This window comes from Macaca fascicularis, chromosome 17 (genome assembly GCF_037993035.2).
Source record: "Macaca fascicularis isolate 582-1 chromosome 17, T2T-MFA8v1.1".
NCBI lineage: Eukaryota > Metazoa > Chordata > Mammalia > Primates > Cercopithecidae > Macaca > Macaca fascicularis.
Window position 1 is genome coordinate 21,112,838 of NC_088391.1, and position 21,417 is coordinate 21,134,254.

General features: G+C 36.9%; 1 protein-coding gene across 3 annotated transcripts in view; it reads right to left on the bottom strand.

The window, feature by feature from the left end:
* Positions 1-21,417, bottom strand: part of VWA8 (von Willebrand factor A domain containing 8) — a 381,025-nt gene that overhangs the window by 252,615 nt on the left and 106,993 nt on the right. For all 3 annotated transcript variants that reach the window (XR_012426882.1, XM_005585735.5, XM_074021913.1), the window contains exons 13-14: positions 12,790-12,950; positions 9,892-10,005 (exon numbers count right to left, since the gene is read on the bottom strand). Coding sequence is in view for 2 of the 3 variants with exons in the window: in XM_005585735.5 (XP_005585792.3) it covers positions 9,892-10,005; positions 12,790-12,950 (275 nt within the window). In the remaining variant the exon portion in view is untranslated. The remainder of the gene's footprint in view (positions 1-9,891; positions 10,006-12,789; positions 12,951-21,417) is intronic.

A 21,417-nucleotide genomic window follows, 5' to 3' on the forward strand; every position in this document is an offset into this window, starting at 1 on the left:
GCCACATCACCATTTGAAAACAAGGGAAAACCAATTTTTAGAAATTGGTCACATGAAAGACTTAGATATAATGAATTCACAAAAGTTACCAGATATCATTTCATTTCTCTAGGTAGAAAGAAAAAGGTTTATTTGCAGATGTTTTAGCAGGGTCTGGGGGAGTGATCTGTGCAAAAGTGTTGTTCTGGAAAAAGAGGGAAGGACAACAACATGGACAGTGCCTGAAAGTCCAGAGGATAGCACAATCGCTCAAGATTGCTAGTAATTAGACAGCCACGTGACAGAAACTGGACACAGAAAATCCTGTGAGGGAAAGCCAGAGGGGGAGGTTTTTCCATTTTCCACTTCTGCTAAGTGGTTTGCTGTAATCCAGAAAACTGCCATAAAGCCCAGCAACAGATGTTGGATGTATCCTTGATCCTCCTCTCTCCTAGTTAGGACCAAAAACAGGTAGGAGAGAAAGAGTGTGGTTTGGCCATCCAAAATTAAAGCTGCAGATGTAGTTTCTCACTTCAGATAGTGAAGGATACCAAATCAGGGAATAAACAAAGTCAAAATACAACAGGCAAGCCAAAAGGGGAAGTCTAATGTATATCTCTAAACCAGCAGATCAGGAAGCCAGGTACCACAGTGGAGCTGTAAAATTAGGACTAAAAGAGCAACTAAAATGACAGCATGCTAAATGGTTTACATTTAAAGGTGATGGTCATTTACTGGCACATATATTGTCAATAGCTTGCTTTTTAGTATTGATTCCAGCAGGGTACTTGAGTAAGCTGGCCAAACTTGAAGAAGGCAGTTTCCAAGAGAGCTGATACGTTAGGCAGAGAAGTGTGTATAATGATTATAAAAACAGTCACCAAACTACTGAATAACAGGATGAGAAGGGCCTTTTTGTTTGCTACGTTCTCCCTAAAGGCTTCCTTACGTACAAATAGGTTACACGGGAAGTCATTTCCTGATGATGCTAGCTAGGTTCCGCAAGCCTGAAAGTTAGAGAGCAGAGGATCTGCTGTATACTGAAGGTGATGTGATAAACTGGTGGGTAATACAAAGACTGAAGAAGTGATAGATAACGAAAAAATTATGAGATAAGTGCCATTAAAATTTAAAATTAAGGTTAGGTTTAATTTTACTAAAAATTTAGCAACAACAAAAAAATAAATGAAACTATAGATATGGCTTAATTTCAGACAAAAAGATATTATTTCCTAAAGATTACAGATTTAGAGAGCAAAAAAATAGTTTAAAACGATTTTTAAAATAAAAATATTGAGGTCAATAAGTTTGTCTGTGGGCATAAGTACGAGTTTTTGTAAAGTACTTTCTGATGCTTCTCAGCAGTAAAAAGGAACAAACTATCAATGTACAAACAACATGGATGATCTCAAAACACTTAAGCTATGTGAAAGAAGCCAGACAAAAAAAAGAGCACACACTGTGTGATTCCATTTGTATAAAACTCTAGAAAATATGAGCTCTACATAATGACCAGAAGCAGAACCCTGGGGATGAGACAGGAGGGTAAAAGGGGCAGGAGTCAGGGATAACAAAGGGGTCTGAGGACACTTTGAGGATTATAGATACATTCATTATCTTGATATTGGTGATGGTTTCATGGGTATTTATAAATATTAAAAATTATCAAACGGTGCACACTAAATATAAATAGTTTATTATATGTCAATCATACTTCAATGGAGCTTTTAATAAAACAAAAAAAGACTTCAAAAATCTCCAGTTTTCAAAGGGAATCCTATGGTACATTTTCATTGAATTTGTATACTGGGGAACTTGAAAGAATAATCCGGAAGGTTTCTGCAAAGACATCAATCATGAGCTAGAACAGATTTCATCATTAGTTTTCCACACTACTGTTCCAATTTAGAACCTAGAGTTATATAGTTCTGTACACAGACCTTATTTCCCCTTTTTCCTGTGCAGTGTAGCAAATTGCATGAACACATTCCTTATGCATCTTTATACCACCGAGGGCATAGTGTAATACTTGGGGAAGAGAGCAGATGCTAAATAAATACATGTATATTGCCATTGTTAATGACCATCAGTGCTATTAACTTTTTGAAGATCTTTGGTGGGAAGGACAAACAAAGGTAAGTAATAAGAACTGAACCTACAGTGTCCCAGCCAAAAGCTAGTCAAACTTGGTCCTGAATAAATACGTAAGAAGTACATTCTCTGAATCAGGACAAACTCAAAACATAAAATAACAAATGATTATATCATTTACAAGCAAAGGGTTTCAAATGGTTCTTTGACTACAAAAATGTTCGGAAAAAATTATTTTCAAAATCAGAATTTCCTTAAGACTTTTTGTTTTGAAAATCAAACACAAAGACTTGGGCATAAAATCCTGCATCTATCTAGAATTTTTTTTTTTAATTTATATGGTCTGATTTGCTTGCAAAGAAATAATAAGGTTTCTAGGAAGCTAGGAGATAGTGCTGGGATTCAGTCTTCAAATATGGGAATAGTAAAAGGGTTGAGAGAATATAACCGATCAAGGATTGTGCTCAAATGTCCAGTTATGTTCACCACTAAGACTGAGAGATTATAAACTGTTTTTAGTGTTCAATAGCAACAAATATAAAGGAAATATTTAATAAAAATGCAAAAACACTGGAGCATATATAAGTACATCTAAGACTAGGCCACTAATCTTTATTGTTTCCCCCAGATAACCAGAAGCCCTTTCTTGGCAGTATGAACTGTTAACAACAGAAACTCTCAACCCCCTCATTTATGGTCTGGCCAACAGCAGGAAAAGACATATTTAGCATCCTATAGTATTTATATTCCCCCTTTCCCTAAAGAAGTTTTTCTCATCAAAGGAAGGAGTTCTATTTTGGTCTCTATTTCCTGAGAGAAATACAGGCACAGTATCTGGTGTCTGTGGCCATAACACTATATCTAACCACCACGTCCACAGCATTCCTGGTGTCTTGTAATATGAAAAAAGAAGACTCTAACCCTTCTAAGGGCATGTTAGGCATGTGATTACCTGCAGAGAATATAAAAGCCTGTAGAGCACTCCAGAGATGACCAAGATGTGTAGTCTTGTTGAGAATTACTATACAATGAAGGTTGGCAAAGGAGTCAAATATAATCGTTTAGAAACTGGGTTTCACACTATAAAGCTTAAAGGGTTAGTAACCCACTGCTAGAAGCTGTTAATTTTGAGACCCTCAGTTAATAGACTTTGTCATTAAAAGGCATCAAAGTATTCCTAATTACTAGGTTCACATAAGGAAACATTGCTAACTCAGAAGGTCAACTAAAACTGGATTAATAGAGTTACCTTTACCTGAGTTTCCTCTCTGAAAGCAGAAGAGGTATCTAAATTTACCAACTGGGTCTAGAAGCAAAGCAGCTCTTAAATCTGTCTTGGCCTTGGAAAGGGCTAGAGGAATGTCAGAGAAGGTTTCACAGAGGACATCACTCTTAAAGGAATAGCAGAAGTTTGCTGTGCTGGTCCTGAGAGGTGAAAGACGAGGCTGACAAGGCAGGCATGTGTAGATACTGGCCCTAAACACTGTAGGCGATGGAAACCACTGAAGGACTTAAAAGTGATGTGATCAAATTTACAGATCAGATACTTTAAACTTGTATCCTATGTGTGTGGAGAGGAAGAGGTTTCATTCACTAAGTTAAGGTATTTAAGAGGAATAGCAGGTTTGTAGAAATGAGTTCAAAGTGTTTCTAAGACACATTAAGGAGAGACATCTAGTAGTCAGATGGCACTTAGCAGAGAAAACTAAATTGGAAAGCGCTTTTAAAGAATGCTCAGTCTATTGGCTGGGTGCAGTGTCTCATGCCTGTAATCCCAGCACTTTGGGAGGGTGAGGAGGGAGGACTGCTTGGGGCTAGGAGTTCAAGAGCAGCCTGGGCAACATAGAGAGACTCCCATCTCTACAAAAATAAATTTTTTATTAGTCTAGTGTGGTGGTGTGCACCTGTAGTTCCAGCTATTCACAAGGAAAGCTTGAATCCAGGAGTTTGAGGTTGCAGTCAACTATGATAGCACCACTGCACCTCAGCCTGGGTGAAAGAGTGAGACCCTATCGAAAAGAAAAAAGAAAAGAAAACAAAACGAAACAAAACAAAAGAAAAGAGGGGAAGGGGAGAGGAGAGAAGGGGAGGGGAGGAGAGGGGGAGGGGAGGGAAAAGAGAGAGAAGAAAAAAAAAGAATGCTCAGTATATCAATGGCAGATAAGGATATAAGAGTGACTGACATTGCCCAAAGAAAAGAAAAGGTCAAGGAGAAAACCCTGGGAGCTACGAGTATAAACAGTATTTGAAACCTTTTCGAACCTCTCAAGGCACAGTTACTAGTCAATTTGTCTTCTGTGTTCCCACAGCATTTTATACAGACCTGCAGTCTAACACTAAAAAACTGCATTGTGTTTATTTATATATCTGTCTTCATGTGTGGTACACCACAGATGGCAGCAAGTGTGTCATCTTAGAGCTGATCCTCAACAAACATTTAATCTGAAGGAAAGAATGAAACAATGCTGACACTCAATAACAAATAGTTACACTCGCCAAATCCGTTATCTCCAATCATCAGTCTATAGATAAGATCATCTGGGTACTGTTCTGGGAGCCTAGAGAGTGAATGACTCCATGGATTACCATTATAACATTCATGTTCAAAAACCTCATCCAGTCGCGACAGTTGGAACAAGAGCTTTAAAACCAACTCTCAGGAAGCATTATTCTACAAATTAGTAGAAGTTGTCTGAAGAGTACTGATTCCCTGGAGGTAGATTTAGTTATTTGTACAAGACTGTAGAAGCTGTTCTTTCTGTTACGCAGCTGCAACTGATACACCACCTCTGAGCATTGACCATCCCCAGCCTCCACAACGCTTCCTCTTAAAAAGGAAAACAAAAACTTTCCCTGTCATTCTACCTTTGACCTCTTTCTCTCTCTCAAAATCTTCCACAAAAAAGCATTAATATAAGTAAATAAAATAAAAGCTGAGTTTCTTTAAAGACTATTAGAAATAATCCCTTTGCTAAAATTCAGTTCTGTGATTAAGTACCGAAATGAAAGGACAGACAATGTGGGTCATAAGTTTCTAATGTGGAATTCAAATGCTACTGCCAAAAGTGATATATTAGCTATGACCAGCATATGGGATCAACACATGCTAGATAATGGGTCATATTACTTATAAGAACAACTCATGAAATAATTTCCTCACTGAGTACAAATTTGCTGCTTTTGCACTGTGCTGTGTCTTTTAGTCAAGCTGTCAGTCTTCTACTCAATAAACACAGTCCTGAAAGAAGTACTGCCAAGCAGCTTAAGAGAAGAATCTAACCTATTATAACCCTAAAAAAGAACGTATTTATTCTCCAGAAGACAAAAATAAGTCACAAAATTAAATTAAGGCTAGGCAAAGGTAAAAAAAATTTACCAACAATCCATACTATCAGAAAGAAGCAGATTCTGTAACATGACTGTGTTTAACAACAAAATTAAGAAAATGGTGTGTTTCTCAGGTAAAAAGAAAAATTACTGATAAGGAAAGGGATTCAGCTTTCAACTGTTAGAAATATTCAGACAACAAAGAAGAATCATTGTTAGGACATCTCACCTCTGAAAAGTTAAGGACGGACCAAGATCCTGACAGAACATAATAGAGAAAATAAAATAAAATTAGAAGTTCTGCCCAGGAGGCTCAACATACATCTAAATAAGAAAAGGTACAAGAAAAAAGAACACAGGAAACTGAGTAAGTGGGAGTGGAGACAGATCTAAGATGATGTAGGAGCTACAAGTACAAAGAGCCACAAGCCCAGATTAGAGTTCATCAGAATATACCATGGGAGAAACATGAAACTGACAGAAAGGCCAGGAGTGGTGGCTCATACCTATATTACTAGCACTTTGGGAGGCCAAGGCAGGAAGATCCCTTGAGGCCAGCAGTTTAAGACATGCCTCAGCAACACAGTGAGACCGCTCCAAAAAAAAAATGAAAAAAACAAAAACAAAAACAAAACAAAACAGGTGTGGCAATGTGCAACTGTAGTCCCAGCTACTTAGGAGGCTAAGGCGGGAGGATGGTTTGAGCTCAGGAGTTCAAGGCTGCAGTGAGCTGAGATCGTGCCACTGCACTCAAGTCTGGTTGTCAGAACATGACCCTGTCTCAAAAAAAGACAGAAAAGAGAAAAAGAAATTGATAGAAGATGGAATTGATAAATATCAGGTGTGCCTGAATGTGCTGAGGGGAGATTTAGACAATAAGGGAAGTGTTTGGGGTGAAAAATACGGCAATATATACATAGAAACAGTCACTTTCTCCTCAATGCTCCCATACAGTATTATACAGACCTTTATTCTAACACTTAAAATTACATTGTAATTACTGATTTACATATCTGTCTCTCTTCATATGTAGTATAACTCAGGAAAAAACAAGATGTACGCAAGAAAGGAAAATGATTGTTGTATAGTAAACTGCTTAAGTGGGTACAGTTCTTAGGTTGTCATAATAATGTAAGCATTGAATAAAGTTCTAAACAAAATTATTACATAACTCTTTAGGAAGAATGAGGGATAGAAGTGTGCACGTGTAATGAGGCAAGAGGTGGTAAAGAGCTAAACATTAATTGTCCATGTAGAAATCAACAGATTATTCCTAACACTAAAAATAAATCAAGAAATATCAATGAAAGTATATTGTTTAGTGACACAGAAGTAAATACCAAAAGAAAGACCTAAAGGTTGAAAGTAGTAGCCCCTGGGGAGTAAGATGTGGGAAATGGGAGACTATCAACCAATCAACCTATGACAGGGGATGGTATTTTTCATAAAATACTTTGAAAAACTATCTGGCTCAAGTTCCATGCATGTTTAACAGTGGTAAAAATTCAAATGAAAAATTTTAAAAAGCAAATGAAGGAGAGAAGGCATTGCTATGATCTCTCTCCACTTTCTCCCAGTGACCTCTGGAAATAGAGCTGAGCCTAGTTTGCCTTCACGAGGGAGACATAAATCCACAGTGATGAAGGCGGAAAACTTTGAGAAGAAAGTACTATTAACCACTCTGAGCCAGACCCTGAACATGATGCTCAGGGCCACCCAGTTCCTGAAAGTATTTTCATTTGTAAAACTGCCTGTGACCATTAGAGAACTTGGGTACTTTTCATAGAAAAGGGTTGTCATTTCCCGGACATTTGGAGACAAGTACAATGCTTCTGATGTCCTAAGAGAAACTGCCAGGCAGGCATGCTGTGAGCTATTGCAAAATTGCTTTGATTCATCCCTCTGAAAATATAAACTGTTCCATGACCCGTGATTCACATGCAAATAATGTGCCAAAGCTGACTGCTGTAAACCAAAGTTATGATATGCAAAGGATCTCTAACTTGCCTCCCTAAACACTCAACCATTTGCCAGTCTAGAAGAATTTGATAATGTATACCTCTGAAGTAAAAGCAGGTATGTAATCAAGTGAATTTTTAGTGACTTGTACAGAGATAAGGAGGAATTTAACATTTCCCCTCTTGGAAAAAATACCAAGAAATTTTTAAATAAATTTATTCTTAAAATACAAACAATAATAAATACACTTAATTATCTTTTACGGGATTTAAATGTTTTAAATATGGCAGTAAACCATATTTACTTTGTCTTTGAGTGGTAAGACAGCTTCAATTAAACAGAGATAGATTAAGTGATGAGGAGTTCCTCTGTATGCCAATCTCTAATTCTGTTAAAATATCCGTGGAAATGTAGCAAGATAGAAAATAACATATTTGTCAAACTTCATTCTATATAGTATGCAGCTGAAAGAAAGATTTTCCTTCAAACCTTTTGTTTTGAAAATTTTTTTAACTCATAGAAAATATCAAAAATAGACTATAAATACCCATATATCATTCACCTAGATATTGCTAACTGTTAAGATTTTACCACATTTGTGTTCTCACTCTGACTCGATATTTCTCTCTTTTTCTCTGTGGTATGTCTATTTGTACACACACATACATGTCTTTTTTCTGAAATATCTGGAAGTTGTATACTTTTTTTTTTTTACTTTATCTCTTAAGTATCTCAACATGCATATCATAAGAATAGGAATAGTCTCCTTCATAACCACGATATCACTATCATACTTAAGGAAATTAGTAATTCAATATCATATAATATAGTCCATATTTAAACTTTTCTAATTTTTTTATAGCCGTTTTTATTTTGTTTTCTCCTCTAGGACCCAGTCAAGTCTCACCATTGCATGTGGTTGTTACATCTCCGTAAGAAATGTTTAAATAAGCTACAATGGGTAATCTGATATCAGATGGCATACTCCAACAATACTGATGACCTCCCTGGAGGATAAGCCCAGTTAATTGTGGGCCCAGCTTTAGTTTTGTTGAGAGAATACAAAATATGAGGTCAAAACTGAACTGAAAGGGCAACAGAGGAAAGATTACCTTCTTAACACCAATGTTCTTATAAAACATTTAAATGCTTATTTAAAAGTAAGGCTGAAAAGTAAAACCACAGTGAGATACCACCTTACTCCTGCAAGAATGGCCACAATTAAAAAGTCAAAAAATAATAGATGTTGGCATGCATGCGGTGAAAAAGTAACACTTTTACACTGCTAGTGGGAATGTAAATTAGTACAACCACTATGGAAAACAGTATGGAGAGTCCTTAAAGAACTGAAAGTAGACTACTATTTGATCCAGCAATCCCACTACTGGATATCTACCCCCCAAAAAAGATGTCATTATAGGAAAAAGATACATGCACATGCATGTTTATAGCAACAGAATTTGCAATTGCAAAGATATGAAGTGCCTATCAATCAATGAGTGGATAAAGGAAATGTGATACACACACACACACACACACACACACACACACACACACACACACACACCATGGAATACTATTCAGCCATAAAAAGGAATGAAATAATATCTTTTGCAGGAACTTGGATGGAGCTGGAGGTCATTATTCTAGTCATTATTCTAAGTGAAGTAACTCAGGAATGGAAAACCAAATTTCGCATGTCATCACTTACAAGTGGGAGCTAAGCTATGAGGACACAAAGGCATAAAAATGATATAATGGACTTTTGGAACTCAGGGCCAGGGAAGCTTGGAGGGGGGTGGTGAGGGATAAAAGACTACATATTGGGTACACTGCTCAGGTGACAGGTATACCAAAATCTCAGAAATCACCACTAAAGAACTTACCCATGTAACCACAAACCATCTATGCCCCAAAAACTATTGAAATAAAAAACATTTTTTTTTTTTAAATCACTGTCGGCTGGGCATGGTGGCTCACGCCTGTAATCCCAGCACTTTGGGAGGCTGAGGCAGGTGGATCACAAAGTCAGAAGATAGAAACCATCCTGGTTAACACGGTGAAACCCCATCTCTACTAAAAAATACAAAAAATTAGCCAGGCATGGTGGCAGGCACCTGTGGTCCCGGCTACTCGGGAGGCTGAGGCAGAAGAATGGCATGGACCTGGGAAGCGGAGCTTGCAGTAAGCCGAGATTGCGCCACTGCACTCCAGCCTGGGTGATAGAGCGAGACTCTGTCTCAAAAAAAAATTAAAAAAATAAATAAATAAATTACTGTCATATCAACAACAAAAAAGCAAATAAAACAGCTGACTAGGTTTAAAAAAAAAAAAAGGAAAGCTGAGAGTACAGAGTACACCTTGGAGAGCAACCTCAAATTTTAAGAAATGCCAAAGTAGTGGCATATCCAGGACACCAAATTATTAAACTATTCAAAGTTATCTTGGCATTATTCTAGGTTTGGAAAAATCATAAAATGTATTATTTTTCACTTAACAATCAACTAACAATAGGAGTAATGGACCCCAAATTACCTCTTCTGTAGCTGTTCATCAGACAGTTGCAGCTCCTCTTTTAAACGCATATACCTGTCTTCTCTCAGCAGCCTAGAACCATCATAGAGGCTTAGCTCTCGATCATGGATTAACCTAACAAGATAAGAAAAAAGTCTGAAAATAAATTAATCTGTTTTGAACACTGAAGTTTTTAGAGGCAGAATCAGTCAGCCAACATTCTATTATTGCTGGCAATTGAGTCTAATAATTTTGTTAGATGGACCTTTCAAAATTTCAAATTGGCTAGTGCTGTTATACTTGGCAAAACTGTTGGTTTCTGTACCAGAGGGCAGCAGTCATAAATACCTGATAGGGATATGAAAGAGGGGGAGGAGGAAAAAAAGAAAGGAGGAGGAGGGAGAGCAAAAGAAACAGCTGAATGAGTGTCTCAAGATAACCACAAGGTACATATTAATAAACAAGGCAGGTGGCACTTACTCTCTTCAGTCTAAAGTAACTGCAAGAGTTGGCACAAAAATATTTCTATCTTTGGAATTACAATATTTAAAAACACTAAAAATCTTTATAATGAAATAACTACATTGCTTTACATATGGCAACTCTGATGGTGACCTAAACATCCACATCACACACAGCATAGTCTTCCAAATGTTGCAATGGCTGAAAAGCACTGTTCTATATCTCACACCAACCCCTAAGTCTCCTATTGTTCACAATAGAGTTAGGCTACATAGCCTCCATTCTATAAGCACTGAAGGGAGGGGAGGCTGTATAAACGCAGTGGGTAGGAGCGTGGGCGGTGGAACCAATCAGACCCGGGTTCAACTCCAGCTGTGCACCTTACTAGCTGAATGAGTGGGGAGAGGGAGAATGACTCTGTCTCTCTAAACTCATCTTCAATAATGTTAAGGCAGTCACAACTTCACAATATTAATGTGAAAACTAAACAGCTAATGTAAAATGGATGCTTAATATAGTTGTTCTCGATCTTGACTGTACATTAGAATCTTCTGGGAAGTGTTTAAAAATACCAATGTTCAGACCTTGGCCTAGACCAATTACATCAGAAAATTCTGATGGCGAAGCCCAGGCATGAGGTTGTTTTTTTTTTTTTTTTTTTTTTTTGAGACAGAGTCTTGCTCTTGTCACCTAGGCTGGAGTGCAGTGGTGCGATCTAGGCTCACTGCAACCTCCACCTCCTGGGTTCAAGCTATTCTCCTATCTTAGCCTCTTGAGTAGCTGGGATTACAGGTGCACACCACCATGCCCAGATAATTTTTGTACTTCATTTTAATAGAGACGGGGTTTTGCCATGTTGGCCAGGCTGGTCTCGAACTTCTGACCTCAGGTGATCCGCCCACCTCGACCTCCCAAAGTTCTGGGATTACAGGTGTGAGCTACTGCGCCGGCCTGCATCAGCACTTTTTTTTTTTTTTTTTTTTTTTGAGACAGAGTCTTGCTCTGTCACCCAGTCTGGAGTGCAGTGGTGGGATGTCAGCTCACTGTAACCTCCACCTCCCGGGTTCAAGCAATTCTTCTGCCTCAAGCCTCCTGAGTAGCTGGGACTACAGGCACGTGCCACTACGCCCAGCTAATTTTTGTATTTTTAGTAGAGAAGAAATTTCACTATCTTGGCCAGCATGGTCTCAATCTCTTGACCTTGTGATCTGCCCACCTTGGCCTCCCAAAGCACTGGGATTATAGGTGTGAGCGACTGCACCTGGCTGGCATCAGTATTTTTTAATTCCCATCCTGCAAGGTGATTCCAAGGTTGAGAACCTGAGAAGCACTGGCTTAGCATAATGCCCAGCACAGAGTAGGTACTCAATTAATGGTAGTAGCTGCTTCTATTATTACTACTTGCAAACATGCAAAAGATAGCTAATATAATGGGACTATTATCATGTCTGCAGTTGTCTGTTTGGGAGAAAAAAATATTGTAAATCTATGGAACGTTTATGGTAAATCACTGAAAGTTTGTGACTATTTTTAAATGTTCTAAACTCTAATCAGGATTAACATAATGTATTTAGAATTTTTAATTACATTCAGTATCTGCATCACGTTAAGAAGAAAAAAAAAACTCTGAGTGGTTAGTTGGGATAATGGCTTATTCTACTTATTTAACCTTTCCTAATGAGTCAAAGTTAAAAATCAAATGTCCACAAGTTAGAGAACCAAAATAAATAAAAAAAAAGTCAGTATCATTAATTTCCTAAAATGATACAGGATGGGAATATTTTCTACAAAAGTTACACATGAAGAGGCTTCTCTTAACATTAAATTCTAGAGAAGTTTTAAGAATGTGTGGAAATTTTTCCCAACTAAACCCAAAATAAGAAAACAACAGTTACAGAAATGTTCAAGTTTACAACCAACAAAGTGAGCTTTTTTAGTCTATATAAAACATAATTTAAAGGTATTATATATTTTATATACAAAACTAATTTTCTCTCTCTCTCAAAAAAGATTTCGACAAGACCAACCAATAATTAAGATCTATGATTCATAAGGAGTTTGTAAATACTGAAGCTGTGACTCTGACAAATCACAGAAACTTCAGCAATGTGACATGCTGCATGTATACACCTGTATATATAAAGTCTTTCAAACTTACTACTGAAGCACTTTCTTTTTGCAGCACCTACACATGGAATTTTGCTATGGCAGTGGTTTTTTTCCAAAATGTTCATTATTTGGAGTTTTACTGCATTGTGTTTATAACAATAAAAAAGTGCCATTCTACGTGGTATAGAATCATGATTTTTCAGAATCTACACAACCCAGTTTAAAAAAAAACAGAAAGAATGAGATAGTTCCATCTTTACTGCTTAAGTCAGAGTAGTTGGGGTGTGTGTGTGTGTGTGTGTGTGTGTGTGTGTGTGTGTTTGGGGGATTTTTGCGACGCCTACCCACCTTTGCAATACAGCGAGTGTGCCCGCATTCACCCGGTGAATGCCATCCAACAGGACCAGCTTGCCTTCCAGAGCAGCATTCACAAGGGGTGAGGACCGCCAGGCAGTGTCTCCATTTGGAAGGGTGTATCTCTGCTGTAGCAGATCACGTGCTGTCATATCCTAAAACAAATCCCCACCACCCACCAAAGAACACGACAAATTAATTTTTAAGACATGCAAGGCAGCTCACATGGCTTTATAGAGTCACCACTGTCTGAACTTAACATTCCATATAACAACAGAGAAGTCATCTTCTCCAATCCCCAAAAAGAAAGCTCTTCAGAAAGTCTTTTTTTGGTCCTTTTAAGAATTTTTTCCATTACTCATTACATAGTATAGTGAGAGTGAGAGGTTTTTTCCCCTTCTTTATATTTAGCATTTTCTTCCGCTTTTAAAATGTAAGTTTACATAATGGCAGTAATTTCTACCTGAATAACAGAATTTAACTCAATCAGCTCTATTCCTGTGTTTTTGTATGCCAACTCTTATCGTGACCTAACCATCCATGTGTTGACTCAATTTTAAAATGAAGAATCTTGTAGTATAGTTTGAAGTCAGGTAGCGTGATGCCTCCAGCTTTGTTCTTTTGACTTAGGATTGTCTTGGCAATGCAGGCTCTTTTGTGGTTCCATATGAACTTTAAAGCAGTTTTTTCCAATTCTGTGAAGAAACTCATTGGTAGCTTGATGGCGATGGCATTGAATCTATAAATTAACTTGGACAGTATGGCCATTTTCACGATATTGATTCTTCCTATCCATGAGCATGGTATGTTCTTCCGTTTGTTTGTGTCCTCTTTTATTTCACTGAGCAGTGGTTTGTAGTTCTCCTTGAAGAGGTCCTTTACATCCCTTGTAAGTTGGATTCCTAGGTATTTTATTCCCTTTGAGGCAATTGTGAATGGAAGTTCATTCATGATTTGGCTCTCTGTTTGTCTGTTACTGGTGTATAAGAATGCTTGTGATTTTTGCACATTAATTTTGTATCCTGAGAACTAGAAATACCATATGACCCAGCCATCCCATTACTGGGTATATACCCAAAGGATTATATATCATGCTGCTACAAAGACATATGCACACATATGTTCATTGCTGCACTATTCACAATAGCAAAGACTTGGAATCAACTCAAATGTCCATCAGTGACAGACTGGATTAAGAAAATGTGGCACATATACACCATGGAATACTATGCAGCCATAAAAAAGGATGAGTTTGTGTCCTTTGTAGGGTGGATGCAGCTGGAAACCATCATTCTCAGCAAACTATCGCAAGAACAGAAAACCAAACACCGCATGTTCTCACTCATAGTTGGGAACTGAACAATGAGATCACTTGGACTCAGGAAGGGGAACATCACACACCAGGGCCTATTACAGGGAGGTGGGAGGGGGAAGGGATTGCATTGGGAGTTATACCTGATGTAAATGACTAGTTGATGGGTGCTGACGAGTTGGTGGGTGCAGCACACCAACATGGCACAAGTATACATATGTAACAAACCTGCACGTTATGCACATGTACCCTAGAACTTAAAGTATAATAATAAAAAATAAAATAAAATAAAATAAAATGAAAAATCATGCAAACTCAACATGCAGAGATGTTTATCAATAATGTGCATTTTCTTTCAGTTGATGAGTTTCCCTGAAAAGCTATGCTAGGACCATCACAGGGACTCATTTTATTTAAAGAGACTTCATAATGGAGGAAATTGAGGACAGTCATCAGATGAGGTACAGGAATTGGGAAACAATAGCATAGCACTTACAAGCAATTTTTAAAAGCACACACACAATGTGCTAACAATAAAATAGTGTAACAGACTTAAGCAAATTATTAATAGTTGTGGCATATAAAAGTTTACTGTAAAAAAAACTGGAGCTATATAATATGAACAATTTTTTCTTACATGCATTAATGTGGATAGTTTCTTTTCTATCACCTTCAGATACATTTTGTGCGACTTATAGCAAACAAAAGTTAAACACATTTACAGTCACTTTTATCCAGATATGTAAAGTCTTCTGTAAATTCTTGGCTACATACTCCCAACTTTCAGCAGATAGAAAACTAATGAATTTGCTTTATATTCATAATGGCAACGAATCTGTATTGAAACCAAGATTAAAATTTAAGTCTTAATTATTTCAATCTTCTCACTATCAAGAAAGTACTGACTAAATGGCTATTATTAAAAATTCAAAAAACAACAAAAAACAACCTGTCGAGGTTCTGTAGAAAAAGGAACATTTTTACACTGTTGGTGGGAGTGTAAATTAGTTCAACCATTGTGGAAGACAGTGTGGCAATTCCTCAAAGACCTAGAGGCAGAAATACCATTCAATCCAGCAATCCCATTACTGAGTATATACTCAAAGGGATATAAATCATTCTATTATAAAGACACAAGCATGCATATGTTCATTGCAGCACTATTCACGAGAGCAAAGACATGGAATCAACCTAAATGCCCATCAATGATAGACTGGATAAAGAAAATGTGGTAAATATACACCATGGAATACTATGCAGCCATAAAAAGGAACTAGATCATGTCCTTTGCAGGGACATGGATGGAGCTGGAGGCCATTATTCTTAGCAAACTAACGCAGGAACAGAAAACCAAATACCACATGTTCTCACTTATAAGTGGAAGCTGAATGATGAGAACACGTGAGCACATGGTGGGGAACAACACACACTGGAGCCTGTCAGAGAGTGAGTGGAGGGAGGAGGGAGAGCATCAGGAAGAATAGCTAATGGATGGTGGGCTTAATACCTAGGTGATGGGATGATCTGTGCAGCAAACCACCACGGCACACGTTTACCTATGTAACAAACCTGCACATCCTGCACATGTACCCCTGAACTTAAAAGTTGGAAATTTTAAAAAAAGAAAGTACTGACTTAGGAAGTATGAATAGGCTCATTTTGAATCATAAAGACCTTCGAAAAACAGTAACATTTAAACTCAGCAAGTTCCCGTAACCTTAAAAGGCTGGTTTTGACGCATTGTCAAAATTTGTCCTTTTTAAATAACTTTATTTAATTCTTCAACTATGAATTCTAAATTCTATGCAAACTATATGAGCAATATCACTCTCTTGCTGCCAATGACAGTTACAACAACCAAGACTAAATTGATCACCATCATCCGTGTTTACTGAGCCAGTCACGACATTCCTCATCTTTTCCTGGGACCAAGCAAAAGATTCATTCCCACTCATGTTTATGCTACAGAAAACCAAAGGGATCACTCTCAAGGAGAACAGGACAAAATCAAAATAAGTATCTGTGGGTCATTTTTATAGTCAAACTATGACAAAAATCCAATATTATATATGTGTGTGTATATATTTATGTGTACAAATATATACGCACACAGAATTTTTTAAGTAAATGTAAAAACAGATAAATTTAAAGGAAACTCTTGGTATGAATTATTCCAGAAAAATATTTGCCATAGAGTCACATCACACATTACCTTGGAAAAGTAAACAAAGAAACAGAAAACAGTTTAGCCCTGTGGTTCAAAATTAAAGATACATTATCAGAAACAGCTGGGGAACTTTTGAAACATATATAAACTTAAGCTCCACCACCCTGAAGATTCTGATTCATCAGGGCCAACATGGGGCCTACCATCTGTTTTTTATTGAACATTACATAGATGATTCTGATATGCCTCCCAGGTGGGAAACACTGCTTTAAAAGACATTAAGTTAAAACTCATTTATTTGTACCCTTCCTTGTTCTAATATGATGTGAGACTGCAAAAAGATATACAAAATGCACAACAAAATAACATAAATTAAAAGTAAAGTTAAAAAATAAGGGAAAAAAGAGTAGGCTTTGTCTATTTTAAGGATTCCTATTGGAATTCAGCGAGGAGAGATGAAGGCATTCAATTTTTCAAAGAAACTAATGGATGTTAATTTTGAAAATCACAGCTTCAGACTGAAAACAGCTGATATCCTGGCCCAATAAAGGTCAGGAGTCTTTCGCTTGGGTCCAGCATAAGATGAGGAATGTTGTGACTTTAGCAGATATAAGAGGCTCAGACTCCTAAAGAGCTGAGGCTAAAAACTGGTAACATTTTTTTTTAAATTTCAATAGAAAGAATTCCTCATTCTCATACCAACATATCTGAATCACCATTCTGTGCATGATATTAAAAAGCACTATTTCATTTGGTCATGATTCCAAAGTATTTTTATATATTATTAATTCACAGGATGTATACAGTACTTACTTTATTCAAGTAAGTAAACATTTACTAATAGAGATGATAAGAAAGACAACTAGTACATAGGGCTCTTCTTTTCCAGTCTAGTAGTTGGAGACTCCCTTACATTTGCTAAAGTAAAATGAATGATTATTTTTTGCTATACAATATGCAGCAGCAGATCAATATAGCTCAGTGCTATAAATGCCAACCAAAGCTATAGACCAGAAATGTTCTTCCTCTTTTCAATCTTCAGAGGGATAGAACATGGGAAATACTTGATATTTCTTAGAAGACTAGCTCAGTTAAATTTTATCACCTAAACTCTGTATACCATCACATTAGAAAGAGCCATTCTTCATTTCTAATAAACACATACGTACAGATAGACAAACAGATGATCGATTGATTGATAGATAGATAGATAGATAGATAGATAGATAGATAGATAGATAGACAGACAGACAGATAGAGAGAGATTTTTAAAAAGTATTTTGTAGAGACAAGTTCTCACTCTGTTATCCAGGGTGGTCTTGAACTCCTGGCCTCCAGCAATCCTCACACTTCAGCCTCCCAAAGTGGCAAGATTACAGGCATGAGCCACTGCCAATTTCTAATAAACCTTTGCATCAAAATAAAAACCTTCCTAAGAGAAAGAAAAGCACTCCCTTTAATATAAGCTTTTGGTTTTTATAATTAAGAACGTCTATTGAAAGACAAACATTTCAGCTTTTCCTTAAAGAGATAGTTGGCCCTACTTTCCTCAATATTAGTTGTTATCAGAAGCTATTTTCGATTGTGTGAAAGTGCAAGGACACCAAAGTAAAACTAAACTTTCACAGAACAACTGAATCTAATCAAATCTAATTAATAAAACTTTTTCAGCATAGGCTGAATGGGGAAGTGATATGAACTAATTTCAGGTAAAAAGCTAATGTTTAAAACAAAGTAACATCATTTTCAAGGGTTTCTGTCTATGGAATATTTGGTTTGTAGTACCATGAAATGATTGTTTTAATATCTTTAACAGACACTGCATCATTGAGTTGTGAAAAATATATATCATTTCCTCATTCTTCCCATCTACATGGACATTGCTATCAGCAAGTAGAAATGCAAATTTCTTTTTACAAGTGTGCTTATTCCATACAGGCATTTGGGAAACACCCTAATAAAAATCAAGAAAAAATCAAGGTCCTCATTTTTGCATATATTTTTCTTATCCTGAAACTCTTGAACTTAAGAGAATAAAAATAGCACTAATGATATCATAGAGCCTGATCCACTTCCTCTTTCTGCATTTCCTTAACATTTTTAAAATAACAGGACATGAAATTCAGTTCCTTTAGGTCTACCATTGTCTAACCTTGAACACCTCACTTTCATTCAGATCCCTGGAAAACATCCATGTATCTCTTACGATTCCATGTCAATTGGAATTATGTTCTTTTGATTTGTAACGCAGAAACTCTACTGAAAATAAAAATATCCTGTTAATATGAGAAGCATAACTCAAGAAATGCATCAGAGAATATAAATTTGAACCTTAAAGCGATTATATGCCTTAAATGTTTTTAGTACCTTTAAATGATCTAATTTTTTTGAGAATTCCTTTGAGAAATCCAGATATAGTCAATAGCTCAATAAAATAACTGTACAAAGTGGTTGTGTGTATAGTATCTAGAATAACATTAGAATTATTTTTCCAAGGCATAATGTCATTCAGAAAAAAATCTGAAAATATTATAGTACATTTATAGTGTACAAAAATTTGAGCTACCTGTCTTCTTACTAATACTAAAGTAAAATTTTACATTATAATGCACATATAACTGTCTTACAGGAAATTAAAATGATTGTAGCAAAAGTAGAATATCAAAGTAGATATAGAGTATGACTTCAACCAGGGTTTAAAAATGTACATTTCTACCATATATATAAACCCAGGAGTTTCAGAAAGTATTTAAGTTGGCTTGCAAAAATATGCTTAATATAATGTATTATAAAATTAAACATAAGTGGACAAGGAAAACTAAACAAGGAAAGGTGAAACTAAGAGGAAAAAATAATATACAAAAATATCTGAACAGTCTAAAATTTGAATCTAATCTAATATCCAACATAAAGAGTGACATATTAAAAAAAAAGTTTCAGGTGTTCCTGTATTAGTTTGCTGAGAATGATGGTTTCCAGCTTCATCCATTTCCCTGCAAAGGACATGAACTCATTCTTTTTTATGGCTGCATAGTATTCCATGATGTATATGTGCCACATTTTCTTTATCCAGTCTATCATTGATGGGCATTTGGGTTGCTTCCAAGTCTTTGCTATTGCAAATAGTGCCGCAATAAACATACATGTGCATGTGTCTTTATAGAATGATTTATAACCCTTTGGGTATAGACACAGTAATGGGATTGCTCGGTCAAATGGTATTCTGGTACTAGACCCTTGAGGAATTGCCACGCGGTCTTCCACAATGGTTGAACGAATTTACACTCCCACCAACAGTTTAAAAGCATTCCTATTTTTCCACATCCTCTCTAGCATCTGTTGTTTCCTGACTTTTTAATGATTGCCATTCTAACTGGCGTGAGATGGTATCTCATTGCGGTTTTGATTTGCATTTCTCTGATGACCAGTGATGATGAGCTTTTTTTCATACGTCTGTTGGCTGCATAAATGTCTTCTTTTGAGAAATGTCTGCTCATATCCTTTACCTACTTTTTGATGGGGTTGTTTTTCTCTTGTAAATTTGTTTAAGTTCCTTGTAGATTCTGGATATTAGCTCTTTGTCAAATGGATAGATTGCAAAAATCTTCTCCCATTCCGTAGGTTGCCTGTTCACTCTGATGATAGTTTCTTTTGCTGTGCAGAAGTTCTTTAGTTTAATTAGGTCCCATTTGTCAATTTTGGCTTTTGTTGCCATTCCTTTTGGTGTTTTGGACATGAAGTCTGCCCATGCGTATGTCCTGAATGGTATTGCCTAGGTTTTCTTCTAGGGTTTCAGTTTCTAGTTTTCCTAACACCATTTATTAAATAGAGAATCCTTCCCCTTTTGTTTTTGTCAGGTTTGTCAAAGATCAGATGGTTGTACATGTGTGGTGTTATATCTGAGGCATCTCTTCTGTTCCATTGGTGTATATATCTGTTTTGGTACCAGTACCATGCTATTTTGGTTACTGCAGCCTTGTAGTATAGTTTGAAGTCAGGTAGTGTGATGCCTCCAGCTTTGTTCATTTTGCTCAGGATTGTCTTGGCTATACGGGCTCTGTTTTGGTTCCATATGAAATTTAAAGTAGTTTTTTCTAATTCTGTGAAGAAAATCAGTGGTAGCTTGATGGGGATAGCATTGAATCTATAAATTACTTTGGGCAGTATGACCATTTTCATGATACTGAATTTTCCTATCCATGAGCATGGGATGTTTTTCCATTTGTTTGTGTCCTCTCTGATTTCCTTGAGCAGTGGTTTGTAGTTCTCCTTGAACAGGTCTTTCACATCCTTTGTAAGTTGTATTCCTAAGTATTTTATTATCTTTGTAGTAATTGTGAATAGGAGTTCACTCATGTTTTGGCTCTCTGTTTGTCTATTATTGGTGTATAGGAATGCTTGTGATTTCTGCACATTGACTTTGTATCCCAAACGCCGCATGTTCTCACTCATAAGTGGGAGTTGAATGAGACCACATGGACATAGGGAAGGGAACATCACACACTGGGGTCTGTCTGGGGATGGCGGGGCTAGAGGAGGGATAGCATTAGGAAAACTACCTAATGTAGGTGACAGGTTGATGGGTGCAGCAAACCACCATGGCACGTGTATGCCTATGTAACAAACCTGCACGTTCTGTACATGTATCCTAGAACTTAAAGTATTTAAAAAAAAAAAAAAAAAAGTTGCAGGTAGTAGCTCATGCTTGTAATTCTAGCACTTTGGGAGGCTAAAGTGGGCTGATCGCTTGAGCTCAGGAGTTCAAGACCAGCCTGGGCAACATGGCAAAACCCCATCTCCACAAAAACTACAAAAAAATTGCCAGGCATGGTGGTGCACACCTGTAGTCCCAGCTACTTGGAGGGCCGAGGCACAAGGATCACTTGAGGCTGGGAGGTGGAGGCTGCAGTGAGCCAAGATTGCACCACTGCACTCTAGCCTGGCTGACAAAGTGAGACACTGTCTCAAAAAAAAAAAAAAAAAAAAGTTACATATGCCATAACGCTCACAACATCAACACCAAATCAGAAGCAGCACCACAATTCTTGATAATAAAATTGAGAAAAATTTGTCTCATCGGTCAGGTCATCCTATAGAGAACAACATGTTAAAGAGTTAAAAATAGAAGTAACAATAATTATTG